This window comes from Falco naumanni, chromosome 1, assembly GCF_017639655.2.
Source record: "Falco naumanni isolate bFalNau1 chromosome 1, bFalNau1.pat, whole genome shotgun sequence".
Lineage (NCBI taxonomy): Eukaryota > Metazoa > Chordata > Aves > Falconiformes > Falconidae > Falco > Falco naumanni.
The window spans coordinates 77,724,496-77,745,883 of NC_054054.1; the positions used below are offsets into that span (position 1 = coordinate 77,724,496).

General features: G+C 41.0%; 1 protein-coding gene and 1 non-coding gene across 2 annotated transcripts in view; one reads left to right on the forward strand and one right to left on the reverse strand.

Annotated features, from left to right (window-relative positions):
- Positions 1-8,978: 8,978 nt before the first annotated feature.
- The window catches only part of DCHS2 (dachsous cadherin-related 2), a 72,778-nt gene continuing 60,368 nt past the window's right edge, over positions 8,979-21,388 (reverse strand). The window contains exons 17-20 of the mRNA XM_040614358.1: positions 20,380-20,510; positions 18,645-18,931; positions 15,110-15,248; positions 8,979-12,600 (exon numbers count right to left, since the gene is read on the reverse strand). Of these exons, the coding sequence (XP_040470292.1) occupies positions 9,980-12,600; positions 15,110-15,248; positions 18,645-18,931; positions 20,380-20,510 (3,178 nt within the window). The 3' untranslated portion in view covers positions 8,979-9,979. The remainder of the gene's footprint in view (positions 12,601-15,109; positions 15,249-18,644; positions 18,932-20,379; positions 20,511-21,388) is intronic.
- On the forward strand, positions 17,045-17,151 carry LOC121082787. The gene has a single exon (XR_005826117.1). It is a non-coding gene; the product is annotated as a U6 spliceosomal RNA (small nuclear RNA).

Here is a 21,388-nt window from a genome sequence, read left to right on the forward strand (position 1 = left end):
TTCTCTGTGAAAATCAAATTATTTCTTCAAACGCAACTGTGCAGAGCAGCATTAATTCAAAAGTGTTCAATATATCTTTCTAGGCTGTACTACTGAAGAAACATGAAGAACCTCCAACATCACTTAGGGAAAGTAAGCATTACCCAGATAACTAGTAAGTGAAGGGAATCGTAATTTTACTAAGGTCAGAGACCTCACAGAGGATAAATATGGCTGAATTAACAGCTAGGTTATTTTGCATTCAAGAATCAAAAAAGAGCTGGCTGCAAATGCTTCAGGTCTACAAGTGTTATGTTGCAATAATTTTGGTATTATAGGAATATCTGAATAGCAACTGAATTAAATTTATTTCAAGATGCTGAAAAAGTAGGTTCTGATGAGAGCCACAAACACTACTCAGGGACTAGAGAAAGTGTGACAGTAGAAAAGGTCAATATTTTTAGTAGGTGAAGAAAGAGATTAAAATAGATTTGATTACAGTAAGCAATCATACCCGAAATTCAGGTGCTCCTTAACCTATAGCAGAACAAAGTATTATAAGAACCGATAGCTGGAAGATGACGTTTTGTTGACAAAATCCTATATGAAATTAATCCAAATGCCCTCTTAAAAACTGACCAAGCTCCGTTGCAATCAGGCTTGCTTCTGTCACTGGCTCTACTGGAAAATATCTAACAATCCAGAAGAATCTACCTGTCAAAAACAATCTAGAAAAAAAACTGCCTGTCTCTACCAGTGACCTTGCTTCAGCTCTGTCTTTCCCCTTGTAAAGGTCACCCTTTGCTCCCTCTCTAGTAGTGCTCTCCCCACCACACTATTCCTCCAACTGACAATGTACTATGCAATAAATGCGTAATTTTGTAATTGTAAAATTAATTCTTCATTGGCAACTGTGTTGAACGCTTTTCTGAAACTCAAATACATTAATTCCATTGAATTTATCTACAGAGTTATCTCCTCAGAGATTGCAGAGTTTGGGCACATGACCTACCCTGAAACCCGCGTGCATCCTATTGCACCTGTGTGTCATGAGTTTTCTCCAAAGCTGATTCTAATCCCATAGAGGTAACTATTCAAAGGTTGTATGAATCGCTGTTTTCCCCTTCTTGTCAGGACTCCATCATGATTTTCTAGTGGCACGCTCTCATCCCTTCCCCAATGAAATTATGTCAATGCCATACACACACACTCTTTCACAATCTCAGGACAAGGAATATGCTTTCCCCTCTATTTGAGCATCTTAAGATCTTTGAGGTAAGTTCTCACCTTATGTGCGGTGGTCTTCTTCCCTACCCTTACTATTAACTTTGTCCTGTCATTCATTCCACGGTCAACATGATCACTTGCTTTACTGCAAATAGAGGTTAAAAATTATTTCACTTGAGCCAGGAGAGCTTATTTTTAACCTCTACCTCATTTTTCAGGGTTCCTACTTCTTTTCTTCCTTTTTACGAGCAAAGAACCTTTGGCAGTTTGTTGTAATTTTCTTAAGTCTATCCACTGACCTTTTGCAAACCTCACGCTTTGTGCCTCCTTTAAAATATAAACACTTTTTACTGGACAGTCCGTGCCCTGTTCTCTTTGCCCTGGATAACCTTTGCTATCCAGACAGTTCCAGCTAACGTTCACATCTTTGGCTTGACACAATTCTGAACTTCCCCAGCATCCAGACTGCTGGGTCCCAATGTCTTCACCTTTGTATTATGAAAGTTTGCTCTTTGAAGTCAGTAATCCTAGAATTTGGCTTACATGACACAGCTTTGATCATATTCCCTGCTATTTTGGGTAGTGTGGCTATGCCAGTGTGATGCTCCACTTTGAATCTGTTAACTGGAGCAAAGCATGTGGCAGTACAGCTTCTTATATTCAAATCAGCCCATTGCAAATTAATCTGGTTTTCTTTACTGGCTAGATACTGTTGTGTAGACATAATTCTTAGTTACAGACCTATTTCTTCCTTTTACTGGAACAGGCTGTTATTTGGTTGATGATGTTTGTTTGTTTTTTAATTTGAACAAAACTAACTTTGGATTACAGATGCAAGCTTGTTTTGTACAGTCAAGTCTTCCAAGGCATATTAATTAGTTATCGAAGTAGAAAATAATACCGATCACCTTTTGTCAACTGTGTGAATAAATGTGTTAGCTCTATATGGCCCTAGCATGATTAGCACTATCTGTTCACCAGCCATGCACATATTATTACAGAAAAACATTTCAGCACAACAATTACAGAAAACCCTACATGTATGTATATACCTGTGCCTCAGCCAATCTTAGAAAGTACAAACCAGGAGCAGCTCTTTGGCTACTTTCTCCCGAAGTGACAGTAACCCCAAAACAGCTTTATTTTTGCTGTCCCTTCCCATGTCTTCACAGCCTATCACATTAACAATGTATGGTGCTACCACATCACCTTCTGCCTCTAGTTCTGCTCCCCTTGGGCAGCACACATTTTTCTGATACTCGTGTTCCAATTGTAATTATTATACTTAATTTCATATCCTGCACGAGCAGTTTCAGTGCGCTGCCAAGTATCTTTTTGAGAAACACAAAGGAACCTCAGCTGCGTCTGCCTAACCTCATTCAGTACCATACCTGACCTTCCAGCTTCCACTGCATCACCTGCCTGATCACTACTCTTGGTAGTAACATTTCTTTCCTACCATAACAGTTACACAATAATTTAGGTCAGAAAAGACCTCTTGAAGTCTATAATTCAACCTTCTGCTCAAAGCATTTTGAGCTTCGAAGTCACATCTATTTGACCAGGGCCCCATTCAGTTTTGCGAACCTCCAAATCTCTTGGTCGTTCCCCTTGCCTCTGTGACTCCTTTCTCCCTTATCCCCTCACCCGACTTTTCCATATAATAGAACTAGACTTGAGAAATTATGTGTGTCCTCCCTGATCTTCTCCACACTGTTTTGTCGCATCCTTTCCTCCTCCTTGACAGACTGGCAGAACTCTGCTGAAGGTCATCTAGGGTGCAAGGTCTTGAAGCCTCAACTTCTCATCACTATCCTTGATTGATTCCAAGTGACAGTTTCTTTTTTTTTTGTGAGACCATAGGTGAGAAAAGGAAAAAAATTTGTTTCTTAGAGATTATTTCTTGGTGTCAGATCTTCAACGTGTAATTCTGTCCCTGGCAGGCAGCACAACACTGTCTTCTGGACCAGCTGAGCTGGCAGGCACTCAGTTCTGCTCAACAAGAGTCCTCACTAGCAGATCTGCTCCATGCCTGTATGCATCTCTGCTTTTCCTTTCAACTGCAGTTTGTCTCATCTTCTTTTCTCTGTCATGGATTTCCACATATCACCCTCTTTGTTCATTGCTGAGACTCACAACACCTCTGCTCAGGAGACAGACGCAGCAGATAAATGTACACACATTTCAGAAGCATGTAATCAGCAGTCACTGGAAGGATTTTGCTCACATTGTTCATAATTAATTTCTCTCTCAGGAACAATACCTTCAAATCTGTCCTTTTTTATTATTTCTTTGAAGCAGTTTTTTTTGTAAATTAAGCAGATCAGCAGGTGACAGGTTCAATGGCGTTCTACTAGTCCCCACTATTGCCACAAGCATCACTGATTCTGCCACGGGACACAATACCAGGCACTTTTGTTTGTATACGTGAGCATTATCATTGCTACAAAACAAGCTGTAGCAATAGACTAGCAGCTGCACACTCCCCAAAGCACTACCTAGCAGTCTTGAGCATCACAAGATCTTCCTTGACAGCTGATGTCCCAAGCAGGCAGATGAACTGCATATGCCTTTTACTTAGTCTCATGTTTTAAAATTTAATTATCAAGATGTCCTCCTTGCCTCGTAATTTTATCTTTACACTATTTGCAGTAATCAAATTTCCTTGTTGCTTTTTGTTTCTATGGTATAAACATCACTACTTAACTCGATTTAAGTCACAAAATACCTCATTAAACCCCATCCAGAAACTGTTGGTAAGAGGTTTGTGTTACTAAACATTCATTTATCTCTAATTATAATGATGGAACATACCACATTCTTTTGATAGGAAGCATTCACATCTTGGCTTCACACCTTAACTACTTAGGAATCAGAATCCTCAGTTTTCAGTTATTAAAACGAAGTTACAAGAAACATACGAGGGATGGAAATGGTGGGCAATGGAACATTTTAGGTAGATATAGAAAAAAAGCTAGAGGAAAAGTGAGTGAGTTCAAGCATAGCGTATGATATTCAGAAACTAAGCTATATATAGTTTTCTGCAATTCTGCTGCCAGAGAACAGAGTAGGTTGCTGAAACTTATCAGTCTCTACCTAGCGAATGTGTGATCAGCTGATAGCACAAGATGCTCCATTAGTGTGACAGAAGCCAAGATTCAAAGTGCAAAAGCTATATGACCGTGGAGCTCAGCTTAAAGTTGAAAAACCACATGTACCTCTCAAAAACCCCACAAAAACTCCCAAACCCCAAACAAGTCAAATAAACCCAACAACCCACTGAAGAAATCCCAAACCCTTCCTGCCTACCTTAATGTTAACAGTTATCAGGATAATTTTGAAGACTAATTCTACCCACCACTTGACCTCAGGTGAAGTGCTTACAGGATGAAGCCAAGTAGAAAAGTCCCTGTCTGAAGGCGTGATTATTCTGCGCGTTCAGTAAAAGCAGGAGGAAATCAGGCAGCACACTGTAGTTTACATAAAAATAGAACAAGGAAACAGTAAGCGACCTTTCCATTACAGACCTTCTCAAGACTTCTCTAAAAGTCACTCCAAAATAAGCATATAAAGCAAGGCTTGCATCAATCACCATGAAGCATAGAGGAACCTCCCCTCCAAATCCCGCCCGCCTTCCCCCCTTGCCCCATGCTGGTTCGACTCTCTTTTCCAGGCTCTTGAATTCCCTTCTTTTAATGCTCTTCCTGTGGGTTTACAGCCCTGCACACCAGGGAGCGCGTTCTCTTCTGCCAGTGACTCTTGTTACGGTACCAGGGAGGCACACATGTTGTCCATTTCTTCCAGGTGCATTCTTTTATTCAAGTCCCACTGAAATCAGTGGAAGAAGTCTTGGGGTGTTGGATCAGAACCCAGTATTTTCAAACCTTTTGAAATTAAATGAACCCTACAGTTTGTTAAAAGGGACATGCTGGAAATGAGTCTACACCCAGCTAGATGAGGCTCGAGACAGGAATTTCCGAGGTCAATGCAAGCAAGCTTGACTTGCTACTCATTTATTTTGCTTATGGCACCAGTAACATCATTTTAGAAACTCTTTGGAATTTCCCATTTGAAAGTTTTCAGTGAAATGCTGCAGGCATATATAAGTAACATCAAGGTATTCCTTCAGGCTGGGCTAGTGAGCAGGCATCATCTAGCTCCATCCGTTCTCACGTGTCACCTTTACATACCAGCTACTGTTGGCCGACCAGCTCTCACAATAAACAGCTCAACTTCCATGCTCTGAGTTCTCAGAGAGCCTTTCACAGGCAATTTACATACAATTTTAGGGAAGGCGATTGCATTAGGATTGTGTTAAATACTCTTAAGCTTCAAAAAAAACCTGTTAAACATAAGATTATTTTTAAGTGGACAAGGTGATATGGATATGGCTGACAGTTTTAAGTGTAGTTTGTAGTGCAGCATTCCTTTTTTTTTTAACATGATATTCAAGAAATTTGAGTTTTCTAACTGGAATGAAATTTTCAGCTGATGTTTTGAATACCATGGTGGATCACTTCAGTCTTTTACCATTACATCTGCATCTTCAGGCACTGGGTTTGGCATCTAATGCTTCATCCAGTACCGGGCTTGTTTAGGTCAGTCAAACATTGATACAGTAAGGGGCAGCAATTTTTATTTTTGTGACTATCATCAGCTAAAGGATCTGTTATTTCCTATATTGCTCAAGTAACTCACGTGTCAAGAAACAGAACCATTCTGCAATTCTAGCCTACCCCGATGCCTCTCTGTATTCCTTACAGATGCTCTTCTATTATGTTTTACGAATTTTAGAAGAAAAGCATCTGACGTTTTATGACAAATAGCCCTAGCAGCAATGTAAAGTGCAAGTCTAAACCAGAAAGTTTTAGACTTTTCCTTTCTATAAGGCCCCTTTTCTTTTGCTTAGACATCCACATTTTTTCCAACGTTTTTAAAAAGTTGTATGTATTTATGGTGGAATTTTCAAAGCCACCAAGAGGATTTGGATGCCAGACTGCAGCTCTTTTTAATGAGATCTGGACATCCAAATCCATACACAAATTGAATATACATTAAACTTTGTATACGTGCTAGCAAACAGCTAGCAGAGCTAGCAGCTATGCAACGCCCAGAAGTATACTCAATTTGATTCTGCAACACCTTAGTCATTCTAACCAGATCACCTACAGGGAACTACGCCATGTACTGCCATAGCGAGTTGGTTCAGTTGTGCCAGATACTAAGAGCAAGAAGCTGCAAAGCCATTTCACTTGCAAAGTAAGCCAAATTCTAAATATAAACCTCCCACCACAGTATATTCAATTACAAAGTCGCAACTGCCTCCTATTCCAATTAGTGTTTTTACAGGACTTTAGAGAACACCACTCTCCGTTCTCAGCCAACCAGTACCAGCTCCCTTCCTGCAAGGATTCCTCTGTGTCCTTCCCCCGCAGAGGACCGGTTTTCAAGGAGCACCGTAGTCAGCACACACTGGGAGGAGATCTAATCCCAATGGCCCCACACACCTACGATGGCCAACTGGATTGCCATGAGCTGTAGAAGTATAAAGCCATATGGGCACAATTTTCAGTCTAGTACTAGCTGATGCTCTAGTAACAATTTTTATCAGTGCAGCATTTTTTGGCTTCTAGGTCTCCCAAAGAGAAGATTTAAACATAGCTCTTCAGGAAGCTACATGTCAGTTAAAGAAAACAAGTGACATACAGCACAGAGAATTGATGGCAAGCAAATGTAAACAATAGTAGGAATTGGCAGTGTAATTGACTTAGCAACAAGGGTTCATTTTTATCAGAACTGGTTTTAGCTAGAAGTGCTTTAGGAACAATTCCTGTCTTCAGCTGAGGATAAAATACAAACTAAATATGGACATGTGTAGGTAACTAGTGTTTTTAGTATCACTTTAGAAAATCGGTATATATATTTTTATAATCTGTAAATGATGGATTCCCTAAAAATATGAAGGTTTTTCTTCTTTGCACAGGAATCTGTTTGAACGTCAATTTAATGATTACTACTGGTAGATGGAATTTAGATATCCATTTGGTAGTGATTTACACCAGTGTTTTGAAGGCTGCCAACAAGCAAATCCAGAAGGCAGGCAGCCAAAATTCCAGAACAGACAACTGTCTTTTATTTTATAGCTTATGCATTTTGAGCTTAATATGATTTTCCACTAACAAGTTCTGTACCTTCTCCAAAGTGCTAAAACTGGTGTGCAGAATTGCAAAGTAACACAGCCTCCTCGAGGCAACCTAATATTAAACTCATGGTAAATTATAGAAGTTATACTGTTTACTTAGGGGAAAAAAACAGAAAGGTTAAAAGAACTACACATGATTTATTGCAGACACTTGCTTCAATGGTCACATTTTTAAGCTTGATTATATATGAAACAACAACCTATCAGCTAAGCGTTGTTTCCCCTTTGATACAGAATGAACAAATACATAAGAGGCAAGGAAAAGATTGCTATAACACTTATGAGGAGCACAAAGTATGCATTGGTTGTATCACACATTTAATAAACAGGATGCAAATCATATTTCATCTTTTCAGAAAGGCATCTAAAAGAAGCTGCATTTTAAGGAGCAAAAAGGGTACAAAGAAACAGGGGTTTCTCACCTTACAAGCAGAACTATAGGAAGTGGGCACACATTAGCAATGGTGATGGCCAAATCGTGTGCTAAATATGATGACTGAATGCTTTCTAATGCTAATAGTTTTCCATTGGCAACAGAAATATTAGTAAATGAAAAGCTACTTAACCATCAGTCTAGACTCTACAGATGAAACGAGGCCCTAGCTACCACTTTGTATCCATGAGCATGAAAGATCAAACACAGTTTCACTGTACATATTATTCTTCCACCACTCACCCATCAAAGATGATCCCTATCAGAAAAGCACGTGCTCATTACTCCTCGGAGCTATAGCTGCCACTTGACCATTACCACCTGAAACTAAAACCAGATTAGCTAAGTTCTTGACTATATAGAAAAGGTAGTTCTGTGTGCCATGCGTGCCTCCTGAAACTATAACCGCACAGAACTGACCACCACAAAGAACACCTTTCATTCTATTAGAAATTACTTTACAAGTTAAGACATACAAGTCCAAACCAAATAGGCATTAGACAGCATGTTAACAGGTGAAAATAGTATCAGTTCTGAAATAATGGCCTTGAAGTGATACTCCATGTTCATTATGAACTGGGAATGAATCTTCTGCATTGCTTTGCTCTTCCTGGCACAGGTTTTTGCCTGACTATAAAACTTACCATCCTGTCTCCTTTCTTAGTAACGTTTGTCTATCCCAATGAATTTCTAAGCTACATCTTGTTTCATACTCCATGGCAGTAGAAAGAACAAACGCCGACTTTAAAAGAAGTACCCTTGCAGAGCAGCACGGATGCCCTTGCATGACAGTACAATGCAGGTGTAGCCTTAGAAACAGGATCTTATTTAAAGACAGGTTATGAGCCCACAGGATGCAAACCTTGACACGTATGACCAAGGAAACGACAAAAGCCACTGCACACATGGTGCTCATCCCACAAGATCACGTAGTCTAACTGCACTGTATGCTTTTCCTCCGCCTGTTACAACCTGTACAATATATACCTCTGTACACATCCAACTTGTAACAGAGTCCCAGGCACCAATTAGACCCTTCCCTATAGCCCAACTGTAACACAGCTGATGCAAAAGACTTTTAAATATACACTGAAGAGAAACCAGAGTTACTCTAGATGTATTTTCTGTGTATTTTATTGATCTGATACAATATACAAGCATACACAACAGTATAGGCACGTGCATGTGTCTGAATACGCATACATACACAAAATGCCATATGTATGATACATACAACAAACAAGGCTAGATTATCTGGTCTTGCAGAGATACACCCAGTACAGGACTAAAAAACAGGTTGCAGGCATACAAGCCCTTCAGAACCGTAACACTGCCTGTTCCTACAGATGCCTGGGGACCTATTCTGTAATAGGACAGAAAAACAACAGGTATCTATTTTAGATCTGGTAATAAAGTAGATGGTTGCTTTTATCTTACCACTGGTTATTCTGTTTTCCAAGGGTGATCTGTTATTATTCAGATAATTGTGACTCGCTGGCTTTACTTCAGCAGGTAAACAAAAGGTGCGCAGGAACTGCTAAGTGGAATTCCACAGCATGAAGATAAATAAAGCCCACTGGGGAGCCACGGCAGATGATGAAACTGCATCAGGCCCAACAGGTTGTTGGGACCCAGAGGCTGAGATGTGGGAAGTCTGGGCCAACACTTGAGAAAGAGCTCAATAGGAATTATTGCTTTATTCTTTGCCCCTCCAAAACCCACCGTACTTACACATCCCTCTAGTCCCCTCTTCTAATACCACCACAGAAGTCAGAACCCACCAGCGTGCTAATAAAGCTTTTCCACAGTGAAGAACTACTACCATTTATTTGTCATTGACATATTTTATGAGGAAAACAGTAAAGTTGGTCAAGTTGGTTATCAGGCACCTGGCTGCGTGATTTGCATTGGAAACCACAGCTGTTGGGAGCTGAAAGAGAAGCCTCATGGCCTCACAGTGTATTCTGAGAAGAACAAGATGGATAGTTTCTGGCTAGTTTCTATTTTAACTTTTCCAGCTCCTGAAAACAAAAAGAATACTGATGATATAGCTCTGACAGTCATATTTTGCTTGTTAAACAATAACAAAATACATTTTAAGACACATTTTTTACCATGAACTAACGTCAATTAATAACCTAGACCTGAATTTCTTCCTCTGCGGCAAGTTCACGGCTTGGATCAATAACACATGTTCCTATCATTTTCCCATCAGATATTACTGGAGAAGCAGTAGGTGTCTGCATGGTAAGTAAAGAGAGAGAAGGAGAAAAACTGGGGGTCATGGTTGGTGGAGGGTATACAAGATTATGGGTAACGGGAGAACGAGGATATTTTTTAAATGCTTGCCCAGTTATTATATCTGGCATACGTGGTGGCACTGTCCTTATGCCAGGCTGAGCTACTGATGTTATCAAGGGAGGAGGGAAAGCAAGAGATTTCTTCTCCTTAGGGAAGCTATGAATGTGTACATTTTCATCTTCCAGTTTTGCAATATCATTAAACACTGAGGCAAGAGGTTGAAATCTGGGCTCCCAGCTGAGCACATAATCCCAGTTAAAATCGCCTCCGAGATCCTCATCAGAGGTTCCAAGCGCTGCAAATGAATCATACACAGAGTCCTGCCTACCTGACGTCAAGACATATTCTCTTGTGAGGTCTGTCATTATGTCTTTCTCCTTTATTCCAATCTTAAGTGTTTGAGACAACATTTTATGCGCATAGACTGTGTCGCAGGCTTCTTTTGTGCCTTGTCCTTTAATGGCCCGCATGCTCTCCATGATCTGCGTGGGAGGCACAACATCCATTTCTCCAGACTGACAGGAGAGCTGATCAGACTCCCTTGGGATCCCCGAATCTGGCACCTGTGAGCCACGCTCGCTCAGCGCCAAGCCAGTGCTCTTTCTGCAAGGATGCTCATTGATCCTTTTGATTTCCTCGTCCTCTGCAGTTTCTCTTTCAGCAGAACCATGGCCACTGGAATCTGAATGCCTGCAGGGGACACCATCATCCTTCCCCTCTCCGATTCCTGCTAGGCTCAGCCATTCTGCTATGGCACCCATGGGAAGCCTACTGCTCTCAGTGCTTTGGATTTGCTGGCAGTCCTTACCTTCGCTGGCTGAATTCACATCAGTAGCTGAGGAGGATACTGCGGCTTTTTTCACACAAGAGTGCATCGGATCTTTCTGGTTATGTCTCAGAATAAGCGCAGTAAGACTGACTGCAAGCAGTAGGAACACTGTCAAGGAGACCAAAACACTAATGGTCAGGCTGTATGCTGACGCTACAGGATAACTCTCAGGAGAACTGGAAACATTTACCAGAACGGTGCATACTGTGAACTTCGACTCAATTTTGGGGCTATGAGCTCTTACCAACAATTCCAGTGTGTCATTCCTTCTGCTGCCGTTCTTCTTTCTGTGAACAGTCTGAGTCAAATAAATATTACCACTGGTTTGATTCACAGAAAAGAACGGAGAAGTTTTTAGCAGGGAGTAATGAACAATTCCATCCAGTCCACCATCGCTGTCTGATGCTGTCACTCTGCCAAGCAACTGGCCTGCTTCATTCTTCTCAGGGAGATTAAAGAAATATTGATCTTGTGTAAACACTGGGTCAAATTCATCTCTCCCCTCGATATCTACCTGAACCGTAACGGTAGCCAGTGAGTCACCTTTATCTTTTGCTTGAATTATGAGACAGTACCTATTCTGACTTTCATAGTCAAACATTTGCTTTGTATGAATATCTCCTGTCAAAGGATCAATGAAGAACATGTCATGGTCTCTAGGAGCTTCACGATGAGCCAAACACGAAGACTGGATGGAGTAGGTAAGGTGTCCATAGGAGCCTTTATCAAAATCCAGTGCATTAACAGCACACACAGAAGAAAAGGTAGGCAGATTTTCACTGACAATGCAGCTCAGGCTGGGAAACAAAAACAGTGGGGCATAATCGTTGTCATCTAGGACGCTAACAAGAACAACAGAAAAAGCCACATTTTTTACATCAGTTCCTCCATCTGTGGCTTGGATGATCAAAGTGAATTTCATGGTATCCTCATAATCCAGCATTTTCATTAAATCCACTGATCCCGTTTTCCCATCCAGGCGAAAATGTCCCTTGTCATTTCCAGAGATGATAGCATAAGTGATCTCAGCGTTAGTGCCTGCATCGCAGTCATTTGCTGAAACTTCAGTAACATGACTACCGACAGGGATGCTTTCTTTGACATGAACATGGTACTCCAGGCTGCTAAATACTGGAGGATTATCATTAACATCCAGCACAGTTATTAGCACAGTAGCAGTTGAATTCAAGGAGGGTATTCCACGATCAGAGGCAAGGAGGACCAAACGGTGAGAAGCCGCCACTTCCCTGTCAAGAACGTTGCTCAAAACAAGACCACCAACAAGTTTGTAGGATGTTTCTGACTCCATGACACTTGTTTCCATGGAGAATAAATTCTCAGCATTGCCATCAATAATGGAGTATTCAACATACGTGTTTTCACGTGTCCAGTCATAGTCAATGGCTGAAAATGTGAGGATGCTTTCTCCAATTGAGGCATCCTCACTCACTGTGAGATTGTACAGAACCCTCGTGAACTGAGGGGCATAGTTATTTACATCTTCTATGTGCACCTCTAGGGTGGTAACTGCGCTCAGAGTGGGACTGCCACCATCCGTGGCTTCTATCAGGAGATGAATAAAGGACACCTTTTCCAGCTGTGTCACTGGTCCCGTAGCGAACACCGAACCTGAAAGTAAAACAGAATTAACTAAAGGCCACACTTCACACTCATTAAGACAAGTAAACGTGATTCCGAAAGCTGAATCTAACCAGTTATATTTGAAAATGACTCAGCTGTAAAGACTGCACCCTCCCAAGTAACTCTCGCATCCAGAGTAGTGGGTCAATGGCTCAGCGTCTGGATGGAGATCAGGCCGGAGTGGTGTTCCTCAGGGGTCCGTATTGGGACCAGCACTGTTTAATATCTTGATCACTGATGTAGACAGTGGGATCAAGTGAACCCTCAGCAAATTTGCCAACACCACAAAGCTGAGCAGTGCAGCTGACATACCTGAGGGACAGGATGCCATTCAGAGGGACCTGGACAAGCTTGAGAAGTGGGCCCATGTCAACCTTATCAGGTTCAACAAGGCCAAGTGCAAGGCCCTACACCTGGGACTACACCTGGGGCAAGGCAACCCCTGGTATCAATAGAGGCTGGTGAATGAAGGGATTGAGAGCAGCCCTGCAGAAAAGGATTCAGGGGTACTGGTGGGTGAAAAACTGGACATGAGGCAACAATGTGTGCTTACAGCCCAGAAGGCAACCATACCCTGGGCTGCATCAAAAGCAGCAGGTCAAAGGAGGCAATTCTGGCCCTCTTGGTGAGACCCCAACCTGGAATACTGCATTCAGTTCTGGAATCCTTAGCACCACCAAGACATGGACCCATTGAGGTAGGTCCAGGAGAGCCACAAAAATGATCAGAAGGACGGAACACCACTCCTACGAGGAAACACTGAGAGAGTTGGGGTTGCTCAGCCTGGAGAAGAGGTGGCTTTGGAGAGACCTTATAAGTGGCCTTTCAATATTTAAAGGGGGTTTTGTAAGAAAGATGGGGACAGGCTTTTTAGTAAGGCCTGTTGTGACAGGACAAGTGGTAATAGTTTTAAACTAGAAGAAGGTAGATTAGATTATATGTAATTTAATTATGAATTAGATTAGATATAAGGAAAACATTTTTACAATGAGGGTGATGAAACACTGGAACAGGTTGCCCGAAAGGTGGTAGATGTCCCATCCTTGGAAACATTCAAGATCAGGTTGTATGGGGCTCTGAGAAACCCGATCTCACTGAAGATGTCCCTCATCATTGCAGGCGGGTTGGACTAGATGACCTTTAAAGGTCCCTTCCAACCCAAACTATTCTATGATTCTAAGAAATCATAGCTAATGCTGCAAAGCCAAGGCCTACACACAATGATGCAGTATCAAATAAACATACTGTGTTTAGACCAGCAAAAAATTCTCTTCCTAGTAACAGGCTGAACATGCAAACTGCATAAAATAAAAGGCAAATCAAAGCTAAGGAAATAAAGGGTCCTTATTAGAGGTGGCTATACTGTGCAAGTTCATTACTGAAGGTCATTAGTTCTCCTGTTTTGCTTTCAATCCAGTAACAGGATTATGGGCTTGCCTGTTATTTAGATAGGATTGCCAATAAGTTATGTAAACATGTTTAATTGAAATTGCTTATCTAAACATGGTGGTTGGACTAAATGACCTTGAAAGGTCCCTCCTAACCCAAACCATTCAATAACTCTATGTTCATAAGCTATCTACCTCTACTTCGCTCTTCACGGTGTGTAGCTAAGCACCACAGACCAATGCTGTGTGACAATTTTCTGATCACAGTTGGAAACAACCACTAGTCAAACATAAGGACAGGTTGGTCAATACAGAGTAACAAATGGGTAAAAAAGAAAACAGCTTTAACTGGGCGAGACATTTGTATAGTGTTTATAGTTGCCATCACCCAACAAACATTCAAAAATTCATCTCATGTAAAAACCTTATTGCAAATAAGCAATAAGAACTTTCTCATAGAATAGCTGCACATCATTTTCGCAGTATCTAGCAATCTCTAAAGCCGATATTCCAAAAAATCTTCTGTATAAATGCATACAAAAAGAGAGAGACACAATTTTCCACCTCCCAGAGAGTTACAACATTAGGCCAGAAAAATTTAAATTGGTGTATATTTTGACTATTGAAGAAAATGATGTATTTTGGAGATACACATGTATTTCCATGTTCTCAGTTTAGAAAACTCCTAAAGTCTTCTAAAGAAGCAATCTTAAAAACATACTGCCCAAACCCCATTATGACAGTTTCAACTTGTACTGAAAAATAGTAATTATGAACTGAAATTGAGTGAAATCTAATACATCAGCTGAAATGTTACGAATCAATGCAAAACATGCAGCAACTTTCCTATCAAATTACATCAGAAGAATAGCACCTACAGGACGCTGTGACTAGCTGCCTCATGCATGGTTCAGGAACAAACAGAGAACTCTAGCTTTTACGCGATCAGTTCTTCATCAATAAGCAGTTTAGCAAAAACATATGGTGGACTTTGACCACCAAAGATTTCCAGAACGCAAGTGATCACTGGCAACAGGTAAGGAAGTGCAACAGGACTCTTCCATTTACATCGAAAAAACTGAAATAATAAATTGTGCTTACAGACTCACCATTCTTGTGATCAATAGCAAACCCCTCAGCAGAAGAGAGGATTTTGTAGGAAATTATTCCATTATGCTCTGAATCCCTATCCACAGCAGAGACTGTCAGAACAGTGGCATCCATAGAAATGAGCTCTGGCAAACTCACCTGACATAGAAAGCAAAATTATATTTTTTACAGAGCTTAAGAAAAGGTTTTGAAAATTAAACACACAATTTTCTTCATTTACTCTTAGTGGAAAAAAACAAACACAGTTTTCAGCATTAAAAAAGTTTCACCTACTCATTTTCTTCTGGGACAAAACTAAAGAGTTGAGATATTGAAAACAATGCACACAATACAGCCAAAATTTATAGTAAACTTCAAATGGTAGTAAAATCTGTCTAGTTCTAGTTCATGATAATGATGAGTTCAGAGAATCACTGAATCCCTTTTTTCACCAACTAACGGAAGGAATATCTACAATGGACTGCACTTAAAATTGGATTTTCTCCCTGCTTTCAGAAACACCTTGATTTTCATACCTGGAATACAGTCTGCAGTCCCTGCCTGGAGTGTATGATTGATCATTAAAAAATAAATAAATACATGTACCCAGAAAATTCCACAACCAGAGCACTTAGTCATCACTGGAGTATTGCTAGAATTTAGTTTTTTAAAATGCTCCCTTCTTCCTTCATATGATCTAAGAAGCCAAGAAAGTCCTTTCCCTTCTTAAGAGCTTCCATTATTTCAAGTCCAGACACAGCACTTTTGTGACCAAAGTTTCCTTCCACCTTATAAATCCAATTTCAAATTAACAGTATGATACAGCAGCTACCTTTGATGTAACTTCAACTGTTAGTTTAAATCATTTTAACAGAGAGATTATACGCATGTAATAGCCATATATATGAAACTATATTTGAAAAGTATAAATATGAAAACACTTGAAAGAACAATAAAAGGGTAAAAGTCACAGGATGATGAATAGAGAATTATACATATCATCAACTGAAAAGAAGCAGTGCATCTTACTGTCCAACCAACACATAAAACATCAGGATTGTGGAGAGAGAAGCTCACTTGTTTATGCTCGCATAGCCAACAGAGCTACGCTGGTTTGCATCAGTTAATAACCCTGCCTGCAACATCTGCTCCAATCTACAAAAAAAAAAAATCCTAGCACTTGCACAAGCAAGTACTTGCCTAAACTATTCTCCAAAATCAGACACATATGAGGGTTGAGGAAAACTTAAGGCAAAGTCTAAAAATCACTTGAGCTTTAGTGGTGCTTTTTTTATTTCCCCCCCATCCCAGAATTTAGACTCGTAAATGGCCAATTTTCACAAATCCTGACAACTCAGGCACCTGCATGTTTCACAGGTATCTACAGTCTGTCCCATAGTTACCTAAAACTGCTGCACCTGCTCAGAGGTTGATATGTCACCTTTACTCAGCCAAGTGTTTAGATTTACACCTTGACTGAAGATTTTTAAATGAAGCATTTTTAAATCCAAGTCTTCTGTGGTGCCTCATATTCTTGGCTCTGAGCACATCCACCACACACAAAAAGCACCAACCCAAGCAGACAGCTCAGCTCACAGGATTGCAGAACGGCGGAGGCTGGTGGGCACCTCTGGGGGTCACCTTGTCCTGGCTCTGAGCTGGGTCACCTAGAGCAGGGTACCTGCCCATGGATATAGTTAAGTTTTTAGTATCTTCAGGGTTGGAGACTCCAGAACCTCTCTGGGCAACCTGGGCCAGTATTTGGTACACAGATTGGCAGCCTTAATGCAGCCGACCTTCACCTGGAGCTCCAGGCTTTGTCTCTCTCCCACCCCAACCTTAACTCCAAGCCATGACAGGTGCTGATGCTCAGCCCAAGCCCCACGGCCTGAGGGCTGATGAAGTCACAGCAAACCCCTTTCAACAGGCTCCCCTTGAGAGCCCTGTACGATACTGTGCTCACTTTGGCAGCACATATCCTAAAATCCGAATGATACAGAGAAGAGTAGCACGGCCCCTGTGCAAGGATGACATGCAAATTCATGAAGCGTTCCAGATTTTCTTAAAGATCTGGGGGTGCTGGCTGGCAGCAGGCTCAGCACGGGTCAGCAGCACGCCCGGACAGCCAAGGGGGCAACCCACATCCTGGGGGGCATCCCAGTATAACCAGCTGGTCAGCAGAGGGGATTATCCCGCTGTATTCAGCACTGGTGCGGCCCGACCTTGAACACTGTGTCCAGTTCGGGGCCTTGACATTTAAGAAGGATGTTCAGGTCTTCAAATGTGTCCAGAATATGTCACCAGCAACAAAGCTGGTGGAAGGGCTGGAAGGAATGTCCCGTGGGGAGCAGCTGAGGACTTTGGGCTTGTCTAGATGGGAGAGGAGGCGTCTGAGGGGCGACCTCGTTGCTCTCTGCAGCTCCCTGAGGAGGGGAGGTAGGGAGGGGAGGTGCTGAGCTCTTCCCCCTGGTATCCAGTGACTTGTGAGAGTGGTTCAAAGCTGCACCAGGGGAGGTTTATACTGGACACCAGGAAGCACTCCTATACCAAGAGGATGGTTGAGCACTGGAACAGGCTTCCTAGGGAGGTGGTCGATGCCCCAGGCCTGTTGGTGTTTAAGAGGCATTTGGACAGTGCCCTCAGCAACATGCTTTAACTTTTGGTCAGCCCTGAATTGGTCAGGCAGTTGGACTAGATAATCATTGTTTATTACTACAACAATCATTGTTTATTACTACAACAATTATTACTACATTACATGTAGTAATAATTGTCCCTTCCAACTGAAATAGTCTAGTCTATTTTATACGTGCTCTAATACCTTTGATCATCTTAGTGGCCCGTAGTTGTCCATAGTTGCTAAAGCAGCTTTGTTTCAAAATACTGTTGGAAAACTTACATCTACAACAGCCTAGCAGTCCAATTGCTTGTCCAGAAGCCCAATAGCTGAGCTGTATGTCCTCCTCAGTCTAGCAGGGGATGTTGGGGAGGTCAAACATGTATACCTTACCTCCTTCTATGACCGCCACTGCTGTAAGGCAGGGTTACACATTACAAACTATATGTGCATAACCTACCATACGGGCATTTGCTGCACCTCTGTGGTGCTGTGTAACTGAAAATGAAAAAAAATCACGCCATAGTAACAGGGCCAGAATAAACATACAACTTGTTCACCGTTGTCTCAGGAGGAGGAAGTTCTGAACACCGGACCCTGCTCCTCAGACCGGTTTGGATTATATCTGGTAACGCCCAGTGATGAATGCATGGTGTGTGGAGCGCAGCTAGCATTCACACCACTTTCCCCCTGAAGTCAGGAATCACAAACATGAAAACTGAACAATTCCTTCAGTCCTTTTTAGCAGAATTCCTACAAAGGGGCTGGGGTTTCACCAGAAGAGCTCTGCTTTGTTTCTGCTCAGTCATAGTTTGCAGAGACCTTCCCTGTCACTGCTCACATGCATTTTTAAGACAAACAGAAACAAGCACTCCTACTATTTATCATCATATATGGAAAGACATCACATGTTTGCTGTCCATTTGCTATGTTCCCACCTGATACGAATCCCGAGTAAACACTGGTGGGTTATCATTAACGTCCAAAACAAGGATGGTGAGTTCTGCTTCTGTTTGATGTACAGAATCTGAAACTACAATTCTCAGCTTATGCACAGCAGTTTCTTCAAAATCTAATGGTTCCACCACAGTGACTACACCAGTGTGTTGATCGATGGCAAATTTCATTCCAGGACTATTATCATAAATAAAACCAAACTGAAGTGCTGGCCTGGAGTCCGCATCACTTGCTGACACTCGAGTCACTATAAAGCCAGGCAGGGCACCTGAAACAATAATTTTCAGAATAAGTCATAGCTAAAATATGATGTTATAATTTCTGAAGATTTTGCCAATTTTCCAATATTGAATCTCAGTTTTTGGTGTATTTTGACTTCCTGTTTCAGAATAAAAGCAATGTCCATAAACGCTACAGAGACAGTAGTGGATTTCTTCAAATGCATCTGCTTTATCCCAGTTTTAATTTCAGTTTCCTTTAGACCTTCCCAGATCCAGTGTAGCCTTAACTGTTTTTTTAGGAGGAACGGGAATTTCCATTATTTTCCCCAAGCATTTATTGAGTATTGTCACAGACTTCCACAAGAATATTTAACTGAGGCATCAGAGTCCCCATGTCTGTGTAGAATGAATGAATGCAATTCTGAAGCTTTTCCAAAGGAGGCCACTAGAGAGAAATGAGACCTCCAGCTAAACTTACGTAGCACAAAAATCTTAAGAGCTCAAGGTATAGCCCTATGAGATTGAGAAACTGGATACAGAGAGCTTTTGCATTGTGCTAGATTCACATGGGATTGCAAACTGAACCTATTAGTAATCACCTAACAAAGCCTAGAGCCAACAGAAAGCAAAACATTTCCTATTTGCACACCTGGGGAATTAAGCCTCAAAAACACTGTGCAGTGTCCTAAAGCAAGTGTTCTTAAACAAAATACAAAATCTAAATAAGTAGCCAGTAGTTTACAGCTGCTGGGCATCCATGATTCCCATACCTCTCATTACCAGTGGGAGCTAAATATAAGACAGGCTAAAAAATATCACTAGAAAGACAGCCTTGATTTTTTTTGTTAACAGGAGTACTGGAATTTCAGCACCTAAATCTTCATAAATTTCCAGCTGTGTATCTTAATGCATCACAAGTACATGTATTTTCAGATGCTGGGCTTAAGAGTCAAGGTCTGCAAATGCTGAACTAATGTCACACAACATGCCAGGTGTATGCTGGGATGAGAACTCAGGAGGGTCCTGGGTCATCCTCTTCATGATCTTCAACTGCATCAAGCTATACAGCATTTTAATGCTTCAATCAAATTTACAGAAATTATTCTTTCATCACATGAAGTTCAAAATGTCTAATTTCTGGCAATGCTGGTTTTAACACCAAGTATTTTTATTGGAGAAAAGCAGAAATTGAAGACATCTGAAGAATATGACACTGCAGTCCAAAATGAACAGATTACAGATGTATTTTTGCAGAGTTTGTTTTTTTCTTTCTGAATTGCCTATGGTTTTGTTCCAAACTATTCTTAAAAACAATGTCTGAAGATTAAGAAAAATGCCTCTGAAACAAAAGCAGATCACAGTTTACTTTGATATTTCAGTATTAATACAATCCATTATCCTTTTTACCGCAGGTGCTTAGTTACACAAATCACCAAAAGCATTGTCGTCTGACAAATCCAGTTTTAAGATAACATTGCTGTACTATCACACTTACTTTCTAGGACCTCCACTTCACCTAGTGGTTGGAGAACTGGAGCATTGTCATTAACATCTAACACTTGTATCCTCACAATACTTGTGGCAGAAAGTCTGGGGTTTCCTTTATCAGCAGCTTGTACAACTAACCTACAATTAAAGGAAGCAGTAGTTGTCACTATTGGTCAGAAATCACTGAATTATCTACCAGTGGTATAAGCAGGGGGAAAATCACAAATGAAAATATTAGCCCTTTCTGCTCCTCATTTCAAGTCTTAAATTCCATCTTTCTTTCTATAAGATTGACTGTCTGGAGGGTGTGTGTGTGTGTGTCTTGCAGGAAAAACGTCTAGGAGATTTTAGGTGGCAGAAACGTAAAAAATCACAGAAAAGGAAGCATTAATCTATTCATTTCACCCGATTTCATACCAAACACAGGTGGTTAAACAAGCTAGGAAGACTTTCAAAAAAAGACACATTTCTCCAGCTGGTAATTCAGAGGAGGAATTAAAACTTAGGTACTAAATTGTCCTTTGGAGGAACCTCATTGCTCATAAAGGGACAACAGGAATGTGCAAATCTGGTTATATGAAAGCATTCAAAGTAATATTCAGCCAAAATGTCTGCAGAGACCTAGAATAGCCCCTCCAGTATATTATGAATGTAAGCGATAAAGTGAAAAACCTGAATACATGCACCAATTGACAATAGCAAAGTTACCACGGATCTTAGTGGGACCAGAATCTCACTGTCAGATTGAGAGTTTGCCTGTAGGCTTCCATTTTACACCTGCATAAGGATACGTAGTAGATTCTGCTAACAACCTTTTGATTTCCACAAACAACACGGCAAAGACGACAGTACATAACGATGTGATAAACATGGATAAAAGGATGTTCACCGTCTCTGGCAACTAGTTTCTGAACAACAGTGCAGATGTTTATTGTAAGCAAAGATTATCTGGAAAATTTCACTACTCCTCAATACTACAAATTATCCAGAAGGGAATTCAAAATTAAATCTAACTC